Source organism: Coffea eugenioides, chromosome 4 (assembly GCF_003713205.1).
Source record: "Coffea eugenioides isolate CCC68of chromosome 4, Ceug_1.0, whole genome shotgun sequence".
Classification (NCBI taxonomy): Eukaryota; Viridiplantae; Streptophyta; class Magnoliopsida; order Gentianales; family Rubiaceae; genus Coffea; species Coffea eugenioides.
The window spans coordinates 6,433,024-6,454,474 of record NC_040038.1 but is presented as its reverse complement, the minus strand read 5'-3'; the positions used below and the strand labels follow the sequence as shown (position 1 = coordinate 6,454,474).

The 21,451-nt window shown below is 36.8% G+C and overlaps 2 protein-coding genes across 3 annotated transcripts; both read right to left on the bottom strand.

The window, feature by feature from the left end:
- Positions 1 to 1,722: 1,722 nt before the first annotated feature.
- On the bottom strand, positions 1,723 to 6,696 carry LOC113768239 (kinesin-like protein KIN-8A). Of its 2 annotated transcripts, none has more exons than XM_027312511.1 (7): positions 5,703 to 6,696; positions 4,891 to 5,164; positions 4,226 to 4,276; positions 4,045 to 4,137; positions 3,598 to 3,963; positions 2,425 to 3,105; positions 1,723 to 2,231 (listed from the first exon to the last, which is right to left on the bottom strand). In XM_027312511.1, the coding sequence occupies exons 1-7, from the start codon at positions 6,542 to 6,544 to the stop codon at positions 2,124 to 2,126; spliced, it is 2,415 nt and encodes an 804-aa protein (XP_027168312.1). In that variant the 5' UTR covers positions 6,545 to 6,696; the 3' UTR covers positions 1,723 to 2,123. The 2 variants fall into 2 exon arrangements, with proteins under 2 accessions (XP_027168312.1, XP_027168313.1); XM_027312512.1 differs by having other exon boundaries at positions 1,723 to 2,165.
- Positions 6,697 to 8,014: 1,318 nt separating this feature from the next.
- LOC113768684 (DEAD-box ATP-dependent RNA helicase 51-like) lies at positions 8,015 to 15,811 on the bottom strand. Its single transcript, XM_027313137.1, has 12 exons — positions 15,355 to 15,811; positions 14,564 to 14,749; positions 13,776 to 13,961; positions 11,841 to 11,924; positions 11,200 to 11,241; positions 11,018 to 11,089; positions 10,636 to 10,935; positions 10,441 to 10,479; positions 10,230 to 10,334; positions 9,683 to 9,751; positions 9,452 to 9,577; positions 8,015 to 8,484 (listed from the first exon to the last, which is right to left on the bottom strand). Exons 1-12 carry the CDS (start codon positions 15,778 to 15,780, stop codon positions 8,317 to 8,319), a joined length of 1,803 nt encoding a protein of 600 aa, XP_027168938.1. The 5' UTR covers positions 15,781 to 15,811; the 3' UTR covers positions 8,015 to 8,316.
- Positions 15,812 to 21,451: the final 5,640 nt, after the last annotated feature.

Genomic DNA, 21,451 nt, shown 5'->3' with positions numbered 1-21,451 from the left:
TCCCAAACCCCACATATATAGTATTCAGATATAAGAGTATGTTTATTTGGTGGAATTGGGAAGAAGATCTACATAAGAGAGGGATTCTTTTGAAAAAAAAAAAAAGAAAGAAAGGAATACAAAAGAAAGATCTACATAAATATGATATTCTTTGTTCTTTTTTTTTAAAAAATTTTCTTTTCTTTCTCTTTCTAACCAAAATTCTAAGTAGAAGGAATACAATCCAAAACAAAGAAGGAATACAAAAATGAAAGATAAATAAGGAAAAAGAAAAAAAATTTGAAGCATAAGAGGTGGCCAGGGTTTGAGCAATCATTTCTTGATGCATTGATCATACGTGCTTGGATCACTAAGTACGAAAGATGTAAACAAATTCGTTAAAGAACAGAAGGGCCATTATGTCTCCTTAGTCTCTTATCGCTTAAGATTACAGAAAACCATGCCACTAGCAAAAATATGAAATGAGGGCCATCGCATTAGAAGCTTTTAACGCAATTAATACGATTAAAGGTAGATTAATATTCACGTTTATACCATAACTATGCTTTGATTAAACTAGACAGAAAACTTTGACTTATTTCTTGCATAAATGGCGTTTTCTGAGTGCTGGTGATTTTTGTTACCTTTCCTGATTAATATCTAAAAATTTCTAACTTCCATTGTCCAATAGTTATCTCAAGAAATCCAATCAAGGAGATGTTGCATACATTTGAAAAGCACAAAATCACAAAATAAGCAGCAGAAATTAGGAATGGCTGCAGAGTAGGGCGGGAGTAGGTTACCCCCACCCCCATCACCCTCTCCCCCCACCCCGCCTCGTGCACTCGCGGGAGCTAATAAAAATTTGCCTTGTAACGAAATTTTAGGGCCAATAATTAAGTATTTTAAATACCAAAAAAAATATCTAAATCATAACCGATACACAATATACTATATAAAAGAATTGTGAAATTGTGAAAAGTTAAGTGTAAAAGAATAAAGTGTAATTAGTAATTTAGTACAAATATATTAGTATAACTAATCAATAGTTTGTATTAATATAAATGTATGATTATTACTATAAATTATAATATAATTATTATAACTAATAATATTAAATATATTATATAAATAGTTTTAATAGTTATATATATTTATTATATATATAGGCGGGTGATGGGATAGGGGATGGGGTAAGGGTATACTCCCTCGTCCCCTGCCCCATCAGTCCCTTGCGAGCGTCCACCCAACCTAATTATCATCCCTATCTGAAGTTTGTGATTGTACATACACATACAATTAGAAAATGGCAATGATTGCGTTCTTTTTGTTATTCATATTTGTACAGTTACTGCACGACAATCTTTCTTAATCATCTTATTTCTTGAAGTACATCAGTTTTTTTTCTTATTAATGTAAATCAATGATGTTATATACACAGTTCCATGTTTTCAAAGCTCTGATAGTCCCGATCCTGTAGCTGGTCAAGCACCACCAGAACTCCCTTTGGATTTACATTTTAAGTCCATGTTCAGGTCACAAAAAATTTCGAGAAGGGTCTCATGATCCTTGTGTTATGAACCATGCACAATGAGAACATGAGACATGGTCAGGCACCCATATTCTGTTTTAGTTATGGACAGTTTACCGCGGTGAATACTATATTATCAACTCCAATTTCTTGACTCGATCCTCATTTTATTGATAGAAAAAGCAAGGGGAAAAATTTTCCACAAGATAGGCTAAAAAGCAAAGTAGAAACATAACCAATAAATTATTGTAAATGGCTGTCCTACAATAGTGAATCAATAGAATTCAAACAACAGGGGAGGACAAACTGTTAGAAATCAGCCCAAGGAATAAATGTTGGTGAAATAGATTGAAGAAATCATGTCAAGATCAACAGAAAAGCAAGAATCTACATGAATCATCTATTCTTAGGAGATAGCGGATGAAAAATCATAATCACACGTGTACTTAAAACAGTATGCATTTCCAGCTTCCTTGTCAGACCATCGGATTGAGCAGATAATTCTAGCAAGGAAGGCGGGCAGAGCTTTCTATCTTTATCGTCAACTGCTTCATCTTCACTTTTCGCCTCTCACTGTAACTTGTTCTGCCACAAAGCTCTCATTTTTTATCTTCTACCGCTTCACAGTTGCAGGTCTTTGGCGGGCAAAACCAGGCTGAATGATATAATTGATGAGATGTGGTCCAAGCAGGAACATAGACCAGAAACATGGATATGCAAGCTGCATCAGTTGCAGAAAAAAGAAACTAAAAAGTATACTTGTTTTGTTTAGGGAATTTTTAGGTCATCATGTTATCCAATCCAATTAAGAAGATAAGCATAACATAATACATCAAAATTCAAGTAGAAATCTTTCAATCATTATAATTCATCAAACTATAAATATCGGAAAACAAACAGAATGCAAACTTTACCTGGAGAAGCATGGATGGGGCTGCTGCACACTCTGAACTAATATAGCTTCTTGTCTTTCTTCCATTTAACGTAGCAACTGATGGGCTGTTAGCTGTTGTTATGTCCCAAAAACTCCGTTTTTTGGCTGTAGGCTGTGGAGACGTAAAACGATGACTTGGGCTCTTCAACTCTCCCTCGGGTGCTTTCTTTGGCCGCAGACTTGCTCTAGTGACAATCCTTCTTACTCCTTCCCCACCTGCTCCTGCTAATTTTGCACCCTTCCGTGAAAGCTCCAGGATAAAATCATCCTTCTGTTTTATCTCCAGAGCATGATCTTTCTTCATCCTCCCTATTTCTGCCTCCAATTCTTTGACAGTCTTCCTTAGGCATCTCACTGTTTCATCAGCTCCTTTTTTCTTAGATTCTGGAGTGAAACAAGTCCCCGCCAAGAAAGAGGGTCTCGGTTTACGTTTCTCATGTGGTAGGGCAGAAGATGGTGCTGGAGATAAGAGAGATGAAGCAGTAGAAAGTGTAGGAGAAGAGCTTGCTGCCAGTGTCTGTGCCTGGACTGCTAGTAGCTTTTGTTGTTGGCGAGCCAGTTGCATTCGCAAATCTCTATTCTCTCTCTGCAACTCCAGCAATAATTTGGCCTGATCTGTTTCTGAATCAGGTACTTGAATTTCTTCATTGGCATCACAAGCCTGCAAATATAAAAACTGTGATTTTGATCCTTGAAACAGAGGCAACTGATAATCAGGTAGACTACCTGGAAGTATTAGCAATAATTTGATGAATATTCAAAGTTTTCTTCAAAACTAAGATACATGATCCCAGAAAAAATGAAAAAAATTTAACAAAACCTACTGCCAGGAATGGAAGTTCAATTTATTTTGAACAGGAGAAAAAGAAGAACAATAATAACGGGAGGATGGAAATCTAAATAACAAAGTAACAAACATAATGACAAATTTATGCAGTTGATCAGAAGCCAAGACCATTGACAAAGAAAATATGGCTTAATCTACGAAACCAGTACATACTTGATCAATTGAAAGTCAATGCATTTGGTAGGTGCACTAATACACAAAACATTTAGCTGGCCTGATGAAAAGGTACAGCCTCATGTTTCATTAACAGATGATATAAAGAAATAATTCATAAAGGACAAAAGACCAAGGAATCAAAGTAAACACCTTTGTCCGAATTTCTTTAGCCCGATCAGCCCAGTGAAGGGTGTTTTGTGTCTCACCAAATGAGAGATTACTTGGGCTGATATTTGCAATCATCACAGTATTACAAGCTCCACCTAGAGAATCCTTGAGCAGTTGGGTGAGCTTGGAATTCCGATATGGGATATGCTTCTTTCCCTCAACCAGGGCATTTATGCAGCTACTTAGTGCAAGAAGTGATCTATTAATGTTAGCACCCTCAAGTGATCTGAGTGTTCTCTGATCTGTTGCAAGAGCTCTTTCTGAACCGGCAAGATCAATAAGCGAAAGTTTACCAACTCTACTGACAATATTATTGGCAGCATCTTTGACTTTGTATTCAATCATAACCTGAGTGTAATATTAATTGTGGAAAACGGTCAGGAAATAGAAGAAGCATAAGATTTAAATGGAAGGTAGAAACGCAACTACCTGAAGAATAGCATGAGACCTTGATGAAGTTTCATTCGCACGGGTAGGTTCAGTTGTTCGATTTTGGTTCCCTTGTTGGAGTAAAGCCATTACCTATTAAACAGCAAAACGGTCTGATTGTAGTTCTTTGATGAAGTAGAAATTTGATCTTCTACTAATTTAAAGGAGTTTAGGAAATTACTTCATCTGTGGAGTATGCTCTATATTGAGTTAGCCCAGCAGCCACGATCCCCTAGAATTTTAGTAAAGGCAGTAAATCATTTCTCCAGAAAGTAATTGAATTTTGCACCAGGATACTAAAATCATGTATTAAATAGAAATTTGGCATACTAGTATGTTTTCATGGCAAGTTTTACATGATTACACAAAAGCATATGCTAGATTGTTGAGCCTTTAAAATGCTGTTCACAATGATTGGCAACACAAAAGCTGCAAGCTTGATTTCAAATGGATGTAAATTCAGCAATTTTAGTACTTGAAATTAGCTGACAAACTCAGAACACAATAAAAGAAGGATGATTCTATGCATTTGTAGTTCCAGCAAATTTTTTGCTTATTTGTACCTTCAGGTTGGTTAATTATTTTGAATCAATCTACAGGAAATGTTTTTATACTCAAATGTCTGCCTCATGAGGAAAATTTGGCAGAAAGGAAACAATCACCATCTTAAACAGAAGGTACCAACATAACTACTATTGTAATTTTCACCAATTCAATGACGATAAAATGAAGGATACAATAATTACCATAATTAACTTGAAAGAAAAAAGAGATAATAAACCCTTATGCATGATATTAAATGGACTCATTACCAGAAAATCTTGTAGATTTTAACTAGGTACTTACATTTTTATCTTCTCGAAGGACCAAAGGCCTTCCAGGAGAAAGCAAATCTCTCACGGTTTCATTGTATACCTCAAGATAAGACAGGTGAACAAGGTGGTTTCCATCAAAGCTTCTTTGCCTTATCTTGTTGAAGAGATCCTTAATTGCCAAGACCATTACACCTGGATTCTCTACTGTACCTAGCATCGTGTATGTCTTTCCAGCTCCTGTGGCACCATAGCAGAAGACAGATCCATTTTTACCCTGCAAAACTGCTTCCACTAGCTCTGCTGTTCTGAAAATTTACCAGTAATAGATGATCAACCATCTCACTAAGCTATCTTCCTTTTAAGCTTAAGAAGGTAAAGTGAGGAATACTTCTGGCTATAACTATCATCTAACTTAGTCCTAGCTTTTTATCCTGGTTATGTTTCTACATAAGAGTTCTGGAAGCTGAATATTTTACCAATAATAGAAGGAACAAGTTTAGCTAGGAACGAGACTTTAAGATGTGAGGTAAGAACTCAAAATCAATAATAGAATCTTAGGGATTCAAAGAGCTATCACTATTGCTACTCTCAGTCAGAACCAAGTTACCTTTATGAAATGCACAACATAGTAACTGCTAGATTGGCTACTGTAGTGCTTGCTCAATGTGGATCCTACTATAAAGACACAGGAAGCCAAAAAAAAAAAAAGCCAGCAAACTATAGTATTCTCCAAAATTGTCCACAAGAAAATTGAAAATCCAAATCCAGCCAAACATGAAGAAGGGGAAAAAAGCCATTTAACAAGTTAATTGAAAACAAAAATGGAAGTATTATCGAACTCACGTCGTAAAATAAACTTCTTGTTGAGTAGTGGAATCAGGAAATGAGGCATCAAAAGTGAAATGACGACCCCTAAGCCTCTTTAGCCTGAGATAATCGTTCTCAGTGGCGAATTCAGTCAGATAAACATCCCTCTTATTCACAATCCTCACACAACATCTTGATCCAGCTTCTCTTTCCCTTTTCCCCATTGGCCTTAACCTCACAAAAACAAGAATTCTGCTCCCATTCCCACCACCAACACTCCCTTGTCTCTCGGTAATCGTCTCTACTTCTTGTTCATTCGCCTTTTGGTTCCCTCTAGGCGGCTCTGAAAATGGCATCACAGAGCTGCCCATTGACAACTTTCTGGCCACGGTACTCGATACATTTGTCTTTCTGGGACATGAAAGCCCCACAATCTGATCACCGCCATGTCCCACCGCAACATTCTCCTTTGCCTCCTCCGCCCCTAAAGGCTGTGGCATCACAAAATTCCTAGTCACGGTTGAACTAGGCATTACGTTCTCCCTCATCACATGACTTATGGGCCTTGATTCTTTGGATTCCTTCGGTTCATTATCATCTCTTTTGCCAGAACTGAGGAGGTCTATGCTGGGGTGAGTTGAAAATCTTGGCTCCTCATGCTTTAAAGCAGGGTTCTTGAGAGCATTTGAAGCTTGTTTTTGCTGTTCGTACAAGAGGGTCAATGCTTTCATCTTCTCCTTTAGACCATGATGTGGATTCCTCATCTGATTAGCCATCTGGGATTCTTCTTGATCATTTCTTGCCCTGGTTGTTTGGCCTTGATTTGGGTCATCCTGCACTTGATTGAATACAGCCTTAGACCTTGTGGACACTGGCATTCTAGCTAACAATCTTTCAATCCAAACATGCCCCTGAGATGTTCTTGATGACCCTTGTGCTGAAACTGCTTGAATTTCAAGAAAGTTCCGATCTTGTTATGAAAATTGGGGGGATGAAAATGCAGTAGCAGCAGCTGTAACAGTTGAAGTGAGCAAAGGGGGGGAAAAACTCGGATAGATGCAAGGTTTGTGCGTAATTTAGGCAGGTTCTTGGAGAAAAAATCACAGCCGTTGATTGGAGAAAAATTAACGGTTAACAACAAAAGGGTACTGTAGGGGCAGTCTACTTTTTTACTTTTTACACACCACATAAGAATTTATTTTACTTGTCAGCTTTTGCATGTGTTCCTGGTAGAAATAAAAATTGGGTGGGCCTTTTTTTGAATTTTTCAATTGGGTGTTTGCAACGGTCAGAACCCCCAAAACGGTCAGTTAGCACGAATCATGGGGTCCATTTAATATTTTCCTTTTCTTTATTTGTGCTTCAACGAGAAAGCAAAGGGAATTTTAACTCTTGGTGTACCTCAACTGCATCATGCTTGATGAACACTTCGAGAAGGATACCTATAGAAGATATGATCCTGAGTAGATGTGGAGAATGGTCATCCAGATCGACGGTAGATGATATCCAATCACCGTGGACTGACTGAGAATCTTTGCTTTAGATAGTGCCATAGTGGTACAACAAATCACCTTTTAACCTTTTTAGAAATTGTTAAAAGCCTAAAGATGTCTTTATCATTAAAAGATATCATATTGTATAAACTTAAAAGATATCGAATGCCTACATGTTGTTCTTTGTTCAGGTTAGTCTTTGTTTAGAGAATTTTTTCTTCTTTTTTCGCCCTTTGCAATCATGCATTTCATAGGCATATGGATAAGAAATTGGGCATAATTATCCATGCTGATCATCATTCCTAGGTGTTTTTACAGTAATTATATAACTCCAAAAGGAAATTAAGAATTTGACGCAGTTAATCATGAGCACTAATTTATGCCTTCCAGTAATATGATGATTAAATTCTTTCCTCTTGTTCTTTTTAATTCTTAATAGATAGTAATATCCCACTATTACCGCGGTAGAATTTTATATTGTAAATTACATCCTCTACATACTTAGTTGAGATCATAAACGTCTAAAGTATCAATTCCATCCATGGTCTTCACATATGTGATGTTAATATTTGTCTACTATGTATGTATAGTTTGGCATCACAGAATAAGTTACATCATTACATTTTAGTTAGAACTAAAATATTATTGAGTAATTACTATTGATTATATGCAATGGTCTCAACTTTTAATCAAAAAAAAAAAAAACATATATAGACATGTACAATCGAATTGATCAATAATAATGATGATGACATGGTAAAGCATAAGATCATACATTGGATTTTATTTTTATGTATTATTATTGATATTACGAAAACACAGGCATGGAATGATGAGACCAATTTGGCACCCTAATTAACAAAGTGCATTTCAGATGAAATCAACCGTTCAATGGAATATGGAACAGAGCATTTCAAGTGTTTTTCCTCCCAAAATGGAAAAGCGCTAAAAATATATTGTAAGAAAAGATAATTAGAATAAACCAAAGTATTTAACACAAAGATATGTGACCTTGAACAACAACACACTTCTTTGTATTCAACACAAAACTAACCATTATGGCTCACAAATAAAAACTCAACTAACATGACACTACAAAATTGGCGCGATGCGTCCAAGGCTGCTGCTGCTGCTGTAGTAAGACGTCGGACATGTTGTTAATATCTGACAAACTGTCGTACATCGCCTTCACTCTTCCTCCCGTACGGGTTGCTCGCACTAAACCCATTTCGGGTACGCATTTTCTTCCGAAACTTGGAAGCATTACTGTCTATATTCAAATTTACCTTTGGAGGAGAAGAGAAACAAAATGAAGCAGCCACACCCTGCAAAAGACAAAAGGATTAACTAGATTTTGACGACGCAGCATCAAAGTATTCTTATAGAACTCAAAAATACAATCCAGATCGTATTCTGCATCATCCATCTAGTACAAAGTCTGCAATCCAAATCTATACGTACAACGACAAAAGCATCCAAATCTACAATTGTAGAGGTTGGTTTCCATCCAACATCTGAAAGATCAGAGGAAAAAGGGAAAACCAAGAAAGGAAAAGTGAAGGATTTAAGTCCCCTTTGGGGTTGCGTTGGTTTTGGTATAAAAGCACTTTTAGGTGTTAAGAGTACTAAAAGTGCTTTTAAAAGTGTTTGGTGAACATCATCTCATAAAATTAGGAATAGAGCTTTTGATCTTAAAAGCACTTTTAGCAAAAACCCAAATGTGGTGCTTTTAGAGTAGCTTTTGTGATTAAAAAAATAAAACATCAAATTTAATCGTTTTATCCTATATTATGAACCAAATAGAGAGATAAAACACTTTCAAAAATTTTCAAATTACACATTATCTTAAACAATAATACTTATTGAACTATGTCACCAAACAATATATTTAAAAGCACTTGAGCAGTTAATAAGTACTTTTATTAAAAAGTCTACTAGGAAAGTACTTTCAATAAGCTACCGCAACCCCAAACGGGCCCTTAAAATTAGAACATTCAAACATGCTATACATATGTACTGCCTAATTTCTAGAATGTCATAAACCCAGCACTCATTAGGCCAAAAAAAAAAAAAAAAGGAAAGGTACAGCTTAATTTGATCCAGAACAGGAAGTTAAGAACCCATAATGTCATCCAAGGCCAAAAAAATCCAAGGGCTATCCTAAATAACAGAATGTTTTATCTGAGAATGAGTCGAATAATGACACCAGACGCAGACTTACACGAGAATGTAAAGAAACAATTCCACCAAAGAGTAATTCGCAAGTAAAAACACAGGAAAAGAATAAAATACCTGAAGATCAAGTTGGTGAACATTAAAAATATCTTTCATAGAATGTGAGTTGTAGGCAAGTAAATAGGATCTATAAGCCTCTTTAGCAGACTTGTTCAAATAATAGTTATTAGAGACCAGCTCTACCTGCATCAAACCCATTACTACTAAGGTGAGCTCAAGGAAATAACTCTGCAATCCAATAATAACTCAGATACTGAAAGAAAATAAAAGCTTGCAGAGAAGAATTACCAGGCGAGACTGCACATTTGCCAATTTCTTGTTATTGAATTCATATTCTTTGACAGGTATCTTAGCAGCCTGAAATTATTGACATAAAAAGCGTTTAGATAAATTGTAGTATATTACAGCATAGAAGAAAATCTAAAGCGCCAATTAATATAGTTTATTTGCTTCCCATGCAGCCTTTCACAACCTACTGGTAGATTTTGAAGAGACTTGTCTAAGAAACTTTTCGCTTCTATAACACAATCACAAAGAAACTACCCTGTGGCAACAAAGATCCCCCCTCATCTTCTACCCAATCTAATCTCTCTACTTCCTTAAGAAAATTACTAATGAAACTCAAACTGTCTGAGAAAGGTCCAATGATTTTTCTCTTAGGTATAGAAAAAGGATTTATCAAAATGGACAGCCTTGCTTAAGATTCTTAGGTTCTCAACATGTCCCAATGTGAAAAGTCATGATCTATTGGTATGATGATGGCTTTAGCATTCCTACTTTCTTTAACCATTTATAGCACTTCCTGTTTTGAGTTATTAGCAACAGGAGAACATACCTTCAGATAGGTAAGAAACTTTAGCTCTTCTGGCATCAGGAAAAGTAGGGCATTCCCCTTTGCACCTTCCCCACGTGCAGTCCTACCAACCCGGTGAATATACTCCTGAGAGGGATAACATGAAGAAGCATGAGAATAAGCACGTCATCTAAAGTTGGGTGCTGGCAATTCTGACACCAAGAAAGTTACAAGAAGGATGAATTATCTGCACCTTAGGTTCATCAGGGGGGTCATACTGCACGATCCAATCCTGTGAAACATAAGGGAAAGGAATGATGAATCTAGTTCTAGGGTATCTATATTTTCTAATGACATATCAAAACAACATTTCAGTATTCAACACCCTTAGAACCAATTCATGCTAAATGCTTTACGAGGATAAAAAAGAACTAGTTCGAGGACATACCACAGCGGGTATATCAAGACCTCGTGCACCAACATCTGTACATAACAAGATGCCTTTTTCGGCTTTGCAAAATTCCAAAAAGCTAGATGTTCGTTTTTCCTGCTTTTGCTTTCCATAGATATCAAGACAGTCTATCTGTATGTATCTCAGAAGCGCAGAATGGAATTTAACGGAATCACGAGTGGAGAAGAAAACCATCACTTTCTTCGTCAGATTCTTCTTCAAAAAGGAGTACAGTAGTAAAAATCTCTTGGCACTTTCGACAACACAGAACCCTTGTTCCAGCCCCTCATTGGTGACCTAAAGTATCCAACATCTTAAATGAAGACTAAAAACCAACATTGCCCACAAGTACTAACAAAGGAATATATAACCCAGTTACCCTTCTTCGTCCATCATCCACATCGATGTAGACTGGAGTTTTCTGAAATGACAAGCGAGCAAGATCCTCAACCTGAAATGGTAGCATAACTTCTCTATGAAGTCCAATGAAAATACAGGAACTACAGGTCTCTTCCTAGTCAATATTGTACCAAGAAAACAAAAGGAGCAGAAAACACCTACCTTTTTCGTTTGGGTGGCAGAAAAAAGAGCTGTTTGTCTCGTCTGCACATCAGGCGGTGCCTCGTTAGTACAAATTCAATGCACAATGCCAATAACAAAACAATTATGCCTAAATGCACTCACAGAAAAAAGTCATACTGCAATATAGCACCAACCAGTACAAAACATTTAAAGCAACTCTGAGACAGCAATTAAATTCTAGTTATGTGCCTAAATATAGGAACAACTTCGATACACATTTATGTATGGGTTAACAAATGGCAACTCACCCAAGATGTCTTTTCTAAGACATTTACATAGACCATTATTCACCAATATGAGTTAAAGTCATCCAAAAATGCAAAAAACATGTGGACAACTCAGCAAACGTATAAAAGAATTTGCAACTCAAAACATAGGAAACAAGGGGAAAAAATGGAGCAAGAAAATCACAGAAAATTTGCTCTAATCCTCATGACAAATGAAAAGACAAAACTACTGATATATGAGGTGCAAATGAATAAAGACTGTGTCACCTTCCAAACTAAACCAGAACCAAAATACAAATCACAGGATAATCGACAATGAAAAGCAGTCAAAGGAAGAAATTGAAATTGGATATCTGCACTGTATATACTATCGTAATTACAACCAAATCGTACCTTAGGCAAAATTTTAATGATTTGCCTCATTTCTTCCTCAAAATTTGCTTCAAGTATCCTATCAGCTTCATCAATCATGAGGCACTGCAAGCATTCCATTCAATCAAAATGTGAAAATATGTCAATCTATCTTCCAAAGAATGAGAAACTTGATCTGAATCCAGTAGAAATAATCAACATACAAATAAGAGTATAGTAAATATGTGAGGCCTTTCATTCAAATAGATGCTATACATGGCAGAATTAAAAAAAAAAACTTAAAGATGTGAATTTGAAGATCAAAATAATGCTGTACATCACTAGGTTGGCAGCACAATACAGTCACCATTCCAAAGATAATCCAGCAAAGGTCTTCTGAAAAATGGCTTTGATGATGCCTTCTATTTTTCAAAATTGCAGTCAAGAAGCAAGTACTCTCATCCGGCAGCTTTCTTCCTCAGAGAAGCTAGGAAATGCAGCTAATAGCATTCTGATGACAGAGAATATGCTATACAAGTTATTAGAGCTTGTTGCATGTTTTGAGTGCAGTATCGCAACAGTCAACATAGTATCTAACACAGGAGATTTAATCTTAGTTTGTTGACAGATACATCTTTCCAAATTTAGACAAGTTGACGATGAATTCATATTGGAATCCTATATATGTCGGTATCATAGTGCAGCCTAAGTGATGAAGAGAATTGTTTAGAGAGGCACTTCTCAAACCCACAGCTTTCGCCTTGACAGTGCGGTGCTTTGACCAATTGAACTACAATCCCAGCGAAAAAAGGGATCTTGCAGAGATTTTTGTTCTTTTGATCTCCCCATCAAGTCTTTATGAAAGATAGGGGGTTATATCCTCTCGTGATCGATGGATTGGCAAATTGGTCGAATTATTGGGCTGAGCGGATTTGAACCAGCGTAGACATATTGCCAACGAATTTACAGTCCGTCCCCATTAACCACTTGGGCATTGGCCCAGGAAGAATCACTTTTAGACTTATTGATAATCCATGATTAATTTCCTTTCGTAGTACCCTACCCCCAAGGGAAGTCGAATCCCCGCTGCCTCCTTGAAAGAGAGATGTCCTCAACCACTAGACGATGGAGGCCTACTTGCGCAACAGCCATCATACTATGATCATAGTATTAACAGTTTTTTGAAATTGTCAACATAATGTAATAGTCGTCTTATCATCCAGCTCTGACATTGGAGAACATTTATTAGCATTTCCCTGACTTCTTTAACAGATTACATATATATTCCAAAGAAAGAAACATGTCAGGAAAAAGAGGAAATTAAAAAAAAATAATAATCCAACTAGCTCAGGCTCTTTCGATTGATGCAAACACCTAGAATCATGCTTTCTTTGGGTTTTGTATTATAAGCTTTTAGCTCAGAACTCCTAAGTAAAGCACTTCATCTCCAAAGAGATTCAAGCCACCAATTAATCAGGAGATTCAGGAACCTGGGTTGTGGAAAAAAGACCAGGCAATATGCAGCCATATACTTTTTTTCTTTTTTTTGGCAGCTGTAGACACATATCCAACTCTGCTGAATTAGCAGAAAAGAAACTTCAACAGGTCTAAAAATGACCAAATTGACTGCACCAAAATGATCAATTCACATCATTCAATCAAAAAAAAATGATCCATCTTTAGTCAAACTTTCTGGATGTTTACAAACTACACAACTAAGGAAATTATTTGATTAAATAGTATTAATCTTCAGGCTTGTCTATAGGTCCAGTTGAATGGAAAAATCCTTTCAGACATTAACACCAAAAGCGAAATGTTTTCACAATTTTAATAGGTTAAATCCTGCACAAGAGAGTTCAACAAGTTCCCTTCCCACTTCATTTCAGGCAGCATCCATGTAACTGCTCATAATTGGATTTATGTAAAAAAAAAAATTTGAAAATCATAGATCATAAAGTCAAAATAACGTAAATTTACCTTCAAGTTTTTATAAATAAACCCCTTGGTATTTTGGAGATGGTCAAGAAGACGACCAGGTGTAGCTACTAAGAGATTTACTCCTTTCACAATACGCTCAGCCTCTCCACGTCGTGCCACACCACCAATAACTAAGCCAAGAGTCTGCGAGTGATACTTGAGCAGAACTTTTGCTACAGCATGCGTCTGCATTATTGAATAAAAAATCAATTAATTGATGCTTAAAGTCAGACCCATGTGATCCAGGGTTCAGTTGGTCACTAACATACAGTACAACCCCATACAGTACAACTCCATATTAAGATGTTGTTCTATTCTAGATAGGGCATCAGTAGAGGAAGATCAATGTGCACAGGACTCTCAAGTTTGTTATTCCATGCATTGCAGAAGTAGCAGTGGAATATCTGGCAAATTCAATTGTCTAGGCTTACATAGATGCACTGCAACAATAAAGTGTCTCATATTGCTACCTGAGATAACTAGTACCAAAACTTTATATCAGTTGCTCCAGTAAACATATAATACAGCAATTATCTCTGATAGCTACAACAGAGTCAGCTATGGCTACACTTACTCAAAGCAACCAAAATAGACGAGAAACACCACTTAAGGTTCAGAGAGAAAATGCATCTACATTTTCTGCATCTTCTTTCCCAAACAAGTAGGGTAGCAGCTGGATATTAAGAAAGCTGTGGGACATTCCTGATGACGTTTAACAGAGGTTTTATAAAATAAGAGAGGCAAAATCATTTTGCCTGGCCATTGAACAAGAGCAAGAAAGTCTGTACCTGTATGGCCAGCTCCCTTGTTGGACAAATGACAACAACACCAGTACCATTCCGAGCTGTAAACTGAATTTGATGTAGCAACTCCACAGCTGGTATCAGAAAAGCAAGTGTTTTACCAGAACCCGTCCTTGCAGCTCCAAGTACATCTTCACCCTCAAGAAGTGGTGGAATTGCTCTGGCTTGGATCTTCAATCATAAGAAAAAAATATTAGCGTGCAGAAACATTACAAAGAAATTCCTATTGATTACATCATGAATTTCAAAGTCATTGGAACTTGATAAGTTATAACAAGTGTACTGGATTTGCTTAAATTGTGTCCTCACACAACAACAAAATTTGCACATTTCTCATAGGATATATATATCCTAATGGAAGGCTTAAACTTCATGCCGTTCTCTTAAATTCATTTAATCTGCACCAGTTTACTTCTGGACTATATCAATTAGATACCAACATACAAATGACCCTATTTCTACCCCGAATTTGCTCGAAGCATGAAAGACTTGAACTGTCTCAATACATATTTTTAAAAAAAAAAGGGAAAAAGGCCGAAACGTAGTAAACTCTAATCACACACTCAAAGCTCATCATGCCCAAAAAAGATACAGTTATGGATTAAACCACCAAATTTCACAATTTCAATTATAATATAAACCTCATGGCACACTCAATAGTTCAATTCACTAGAAATAGCTGAACTAAATGCAAAATAATCCATCCAACAACTATCTGCTTAATATACAAAACCTAAACTTCATAAGCACTAAGAATTGCAAGAAAGTTATTTTACCTGGGTCATAAATTCGAAATTCATCTCTTTAATAGCTTTCATAGTATTATCTGAAATCGGCAACAACGAGAACGCCTCCGTGCTCATGATTCCCGACCCCGTCCCCATATTCTTCACCACTTTCATAATCTCCTCCACTTCTTCTTTTTCTCCTTCTTCTTCTCCGCCTCCTGCATTGTCGTCCTCATTATCTTCTCTTGGCCTCTTCAACTTCTTCTTCTTCTCCTTATTAGTTATTTTCTCAGATTTATCATCATTCTCTGTAGCTTCTTCTTCTTGTCCTTCAGCTTCAGTAGCTTCAGTAGGTCGTTCTGGGAGTAAAGATGGTGACTGCTTCGATTTCTTGCCTCTCTTACGATGTCGTTTCTTCTTAATTGACTCGCCTTCTTTGGAAGAATCTAACTTAGGGTTTTTCTCAGTAGCCATGGTTCTTCCACCGCCGCAGACCGCCGCCAGTTTTGTCAGGTTCGTTTACAAGAAAAGCGGCAACATGAGGGTATCTTGTATAGAAGAACAAATTGCTGTAACAGTCCTTAAGGCTTCAGCTAATTTCGCTTTCTACCCATGCATTTTGAAGTAAATAAGAAGTTTTGAAATTTTCTAATGTGTCCAAATTATATGATGTAGCTACGGCACCACATATGATGGGGTTAAAGAAGGCATTCTAATCCAGTATTGCGAGAAAGAAAACAGACAAATTGAACAGCATTATAAATACATTGTTGGAGCCATCAAGGATCTCTTTTCCTTTTTAACAATAATTCGTTTTTCTTTTGGTTTTTTGGCTATCAAAGTTTAAACTCCATTCAGCCATTATCAATATATAAGATAGCTCTCAATTATTTCAAGTAGAAATGTGTGTATAATGTATTCCTTTCTCTCATTAATTGAAAATAATTTTTAATAGGAGCTATTATGACTAGCATCTAGAGTACAATTTATTAAGGTGAATCCAGAGTATTTGATTCTTTTCAAATCCAATTTTGTTACCAACGACATGAATGGATAACAAATTTTTTCAAATAATATTTCGCTTGTATTATAAATATATTTTTCAATTTACCTTTTTATATTTCTAACTACTTTTTTATCTCACATACATCACATCACAAAAAATGCTACAATAATTATTTCAAATAATACTCTATTCAAACATCATTCATTTCGATAGGGGTACTTAAAATGATAACACAAGATGTAGTATGTTTTTACATGCATAAACTTGAGTTGATTGAGATATGTGCCTAGAAGTAAATTTTAAATATTTTCATTCTTCAATTGAAAAGATTTTTTAACAACTATTCCAAAAAGAAATTTGGGGAATTCAAAACAAGAATTTATAATTATGCATAAACGTAAGGCCACTTAACTAATAATGTTATTGTATAGTAGCCTTTTTTTTTTTTTAGTTTAAGTAGGAGGTTTCGAATTCGGAACCTCTCACTTACATTCCTTTCCCATATACCATTCATCCCATCCCGCTAGAGCTGTTAAACGAGCCGAGTCGAGCTCGAGCATAGGACAATCGAGCTCGACTCGAATCCCTAATCGAGTTAGCTCGAGCTCGCTCGATTGGTAATTCGAGCTCTACAAGGCGCTCGAACTCGACTCGATGTGTTGGTAGAAAACTCGAGCTCGGGCTCGAGCTCGAGTTTGAAATCGAGCTGCCGAGCTCGAAGCTCGAACTCGAGCTCGCGAAAAACTCGAGTCGAGCTTTTCGAGCTCGAAGCTCGAAGCTCGAGTTCGAAGCTTGAGCTCGAGTTCGAAGCTCGAGCTCGTTTACGGGAGAGCCCATATCACACGCAAATACACTTTCTCTGATTTATCATTTGAAGCCAGAATGACAATACTAGTATTTCCCTGATTCAATTCAACAAGCCATGCCAAATGACAATACAAGGCAGAGTCTAAAGTTAAAACTACAGCAAAAACCATCAAATGGAGAAACAAAATGTCCAAAGCGGGATTACAATGTCCAAACCACATCAAATTACAAGAAGTTAAAACTGCAGCAAGAAGTTAAAACTACACCAAATGACAATACAAGAAGTTAAAACTTCAGCAAACGAGGTCAGATTACCACGTCCACACCAAAATGTCCACATTACAACCTGAAAAATTATATAAACAGCCACATTACAATATCAACAGCCACCAGTAATCCAAACCAGATCAGATTACCACATGTCCACATCAAAATATCCAAACCAGATCAACCCAAAATGTCCAAACCAGATCAGATTATAACATGAAAAATTACATAAACAGCCACCAAGCAACATCAACTGTCCAAACCAGATCAGATTACAACATAAAAAATTACATAAACTGTCCCCAAGCAACATCAACGGACAACAGCCACCAAATTAGTCATTGAATGATTCAGGAAGTTCAACTTCTTCAAATGTGATTGATTCGGCCACATCAAGTGATTCCCAGGTTGAAGGTTGTCTCTTTCTTTCTGACCTGTGGAGTTGATAGCTGGTAAGTTAAAGGGTCAAGTAAGGGATCTTGAATTGGAACCCACAAGAAAGTGATAAATGTATAAATAACCCACAAGAAAGTGATAAAGATATAATAATATTAGGGTCAATGATTAAAAAATATTTGCTAATCGAATTATTCCTCAGATTCTGAATTGACAAATGACAAATGAATCTTCCTTTTTTAAGGAGTAAAACTGAAAAGGGCAGAGAATAATCCAGGTGCGAGGCGCCAATCAAATGTTGAAAGAACCTATCTGTTCAACTATCCAAGATGGATGGTAGACATTTATTCACATGCTAAGACCATAATTAATCATAATAAAAGGGCTTTTAATAGTCAATTTGCTGCATAAAAATCCACCTTATAATTACAGAATATTTAGGAAAAGAATTCACCTTATACTTAGAATCTCTCTTGATGAAGTGCATAAGATGCCATATTCTAGGACAAAGAAGTTGATTCTTAAAAATGCAGAGAACCAAAGCTTCAAAATAGAATGAAAAAAATCAGTTTATGATGCTAACTAGCCTCTTTGATTTTAATAACTTTTAATATACTAGGAATAGAACTATATATGTTTACACATACATATACAGTACGGCCTTCAACCCACACTTGTCTCCGAGACTCATACCTGACTCCACTCAAAGTGCCCTTAGCTAAAGGTTTTCTCAAAAGATTAATGTTTCTTCTAAATGTGTTTCAATTTTAGGTAGCCATGTAAATACTATATGTATGCCTCTGTGATTTATGTCAATTTCACTCTAAACATTTTAAAGCTTGGGATCCTCCTCAAAACACCAGAGTATCTTAATCTATAACTAACATGGTCTTAATTGGTTGGGCAGAAAACAATCACAAGCATAAAATGTAATTATCCTACTCATGTTAGGGGTTAGCATTTTTGTATTTTCAGAGACCCTATCCAAAGTTACTCCCCCAATTCAAAGAATTTCAGACTCTCTTGCAATTACTCATGCACTGTTAAGCTGCATCTGTATATTAGCATAACACCAGAGAAGCCTAAGCAGTATGTCTCTCATAATATAACATAAAAAGGTTTGCTGATACACAACAAAGTCACTTAGTACCTGCAATTCACTAAAACTTTTGCACGAAGAGTACTTTAAAGTATCAAGATGTCACTAATTTCAACCACGGCAAATAATTATCAAAACATCAAGGCTACGATAAAAAACCATCAAGGCTACTTACCAGAATGCAGTGAATCGGGGTATGGTAGAGCCGTAGAGGGCCCTGGCGGCTGGCTCTACCGAGATGGCTCCGTATGGCGCTGCTCCGTATGGTGGCTACGGCTGTGGAATGGGAAAGAGATGACAGAAAGGGAAAATAAAAAATTAGGGATGGCGCCTGGCGGTGAGAATGAAGTCTGCGGGATGCGGCGTGAGAATGGAGGCTACGGGGTGCGGCGGCGTGAGAATGGCGGCTGCGGCTGTGGAATGGGAAAATAGATGACAGAAAGGGGAAATCAAAAAATTAGGGATGGCGCCTGCTGGTGAGAATGGAGGCTGAGGGATGCGGCGTGAGAATGGAGGTTGAGGGATGCGGCGTGCGGTGGTGTGAGAATGGAGGCTGCGGGATGAGTCGGGTGACGGCTGTAGGAGGAGAAAACGAAAGACCAAAGGAGGAAAGAATGAATTAGGGCTACAGACAGACGGACGGGAGATGCCTTTGAGTCTTTGACTAGATTACCATTTACCACATACACGTGGAAATGACGAAAATGCCCTTATTTTTCGAGCCTACCGGGTTTAAACGAGCCGAGCCCTGCTCGGCTCGTATATTAAACGAGTACCTATTAGAGCTCGAGCTCGGCTCGTTTCTCTCTGTTAACGAGCCGAGCCGAGCTCTTATCGAGCCGGGTCGAGCTCGGCTCGCGAGCTGCCCGGTTCGATTAACAGCTCTACATCCCGCCCTCTTTAAGGCAAATCCAAAGTACTTGATTCTTGTCAAATCCAACTATGTTTACCAACAATTTTAGAGACATGAATGGATAACAAAATTTTTCAAATAATATTTCACTTACATTATAAACATATTTTCTAACCCATCTTTTTATATTTTTAACTATCTTTATATCTTATATACATCACATCGCAAAAAGTGCTACAATAGTTATTTCAAATAATACTCTATTCAAACATCATTCATTTCGTTAGGGGTACTTAAAATGATAATACAAGAGGTAGTATGTTTTTACATGCATAAACTTGAGTTGATTGAGATATGTGCCCAGAAGTAAATTTTAAATATTTTCATTCTTCAATTGAAAAACTTTAGATTTTCTAACCACTATTCCAAAAAGAAATTTGAGGAATGCAAAACAAGAATTTATAATTATGCATAAACATAAGGCCACTTAACTAATAATGTTATTGTTTAGTAGCTTTTTCTTTTTTTAGTATAAGTGGGAGGTTTCAAATTTGGGACCTCTCACTTACATTTCTTCTCTCGATAACATCCATCTTTTGCAGGCCTATGCTCCTGCAACAGTAGACCTATAACTGATCTATCGCCGCATTCTATCTCATCAATGCGGTCCGAACCTCAAGGATGCTTCTCAAGTTCTACTATAAATATCCCTCTTCCTGAACCCTAGAGGCAATTGCTTCTTAGCCCTCCTGTTCTGTAATTTATTCCCGAACTATCAACTCTTGCTAACTTAAGTATCAAAGTCAAATCGGAGGAATAGCCTCGCCTTTGCTCTTGATCTCATATAGGAAACCCGAATTAGAGTTTGCCGATCTCCAGTCTTCTCGCGAGTTTTAATCGTGACTCTACAATTGACGTCGTCTGTGGGAACGAAGTGAATATAGCTGCTCTACTCTGTAATAGCTAAGACTCGCTCTAATCGTGGAAATCAGAACCCCCAAACTTCCGGAGATTGTACAGCCGATCTAAGGGATCAGGACATCCCAAAGAACTCACAACCTCATGTAGAGGTCCAGAGCTCTTTGAAGAGATTGTCAGGCATATGAAAGGTAAGGATAGGGCTGAGTGTTCTCGAAAACAGCCTGAAGAGTCCTCTTCCTCGTCTTATGAGGGTGACTCAGATGACCATCACCCCAAGAGGAAGAAGGAAAAAAACCTCATGGAATTAAAAGGCGGTGCATTCTAATTAGATTTTCTAACAACTATTCCAAAAAGAAATTCAAGGAATGCAAAACAAGAATTTATTATGCGTAAATGTAAGGCCACATAACTAATAATGTTATTGTATCATAATTAGTAAGACTTTTCACTTACACTCCTTCCCCCATACCATCTATCCCATCCCTTCCCCCTTATATGGTCACTTAGACAAGTTTTTATCTACATGAACATTTGTTGTAACAACATTCAAGACCAAAATGTATGTTTTATTTATGTTTTTTGTTTTTCTATTACGTATAGTTTGTAACAAGCATGTGGATTTTTCTAGTTATATGTAAAAGCATATAATAACCAATGAAAAAAATGCTCACAATGCGTGGATTTTGAAATGAGATATTTAACCATAGTTTGCTTTACATCTAAAAACATGTCCAATGTAATTATTCAACTAATAATGCCTTTATCAATTATTTTCTGAAAAATCACCTTGCAGATG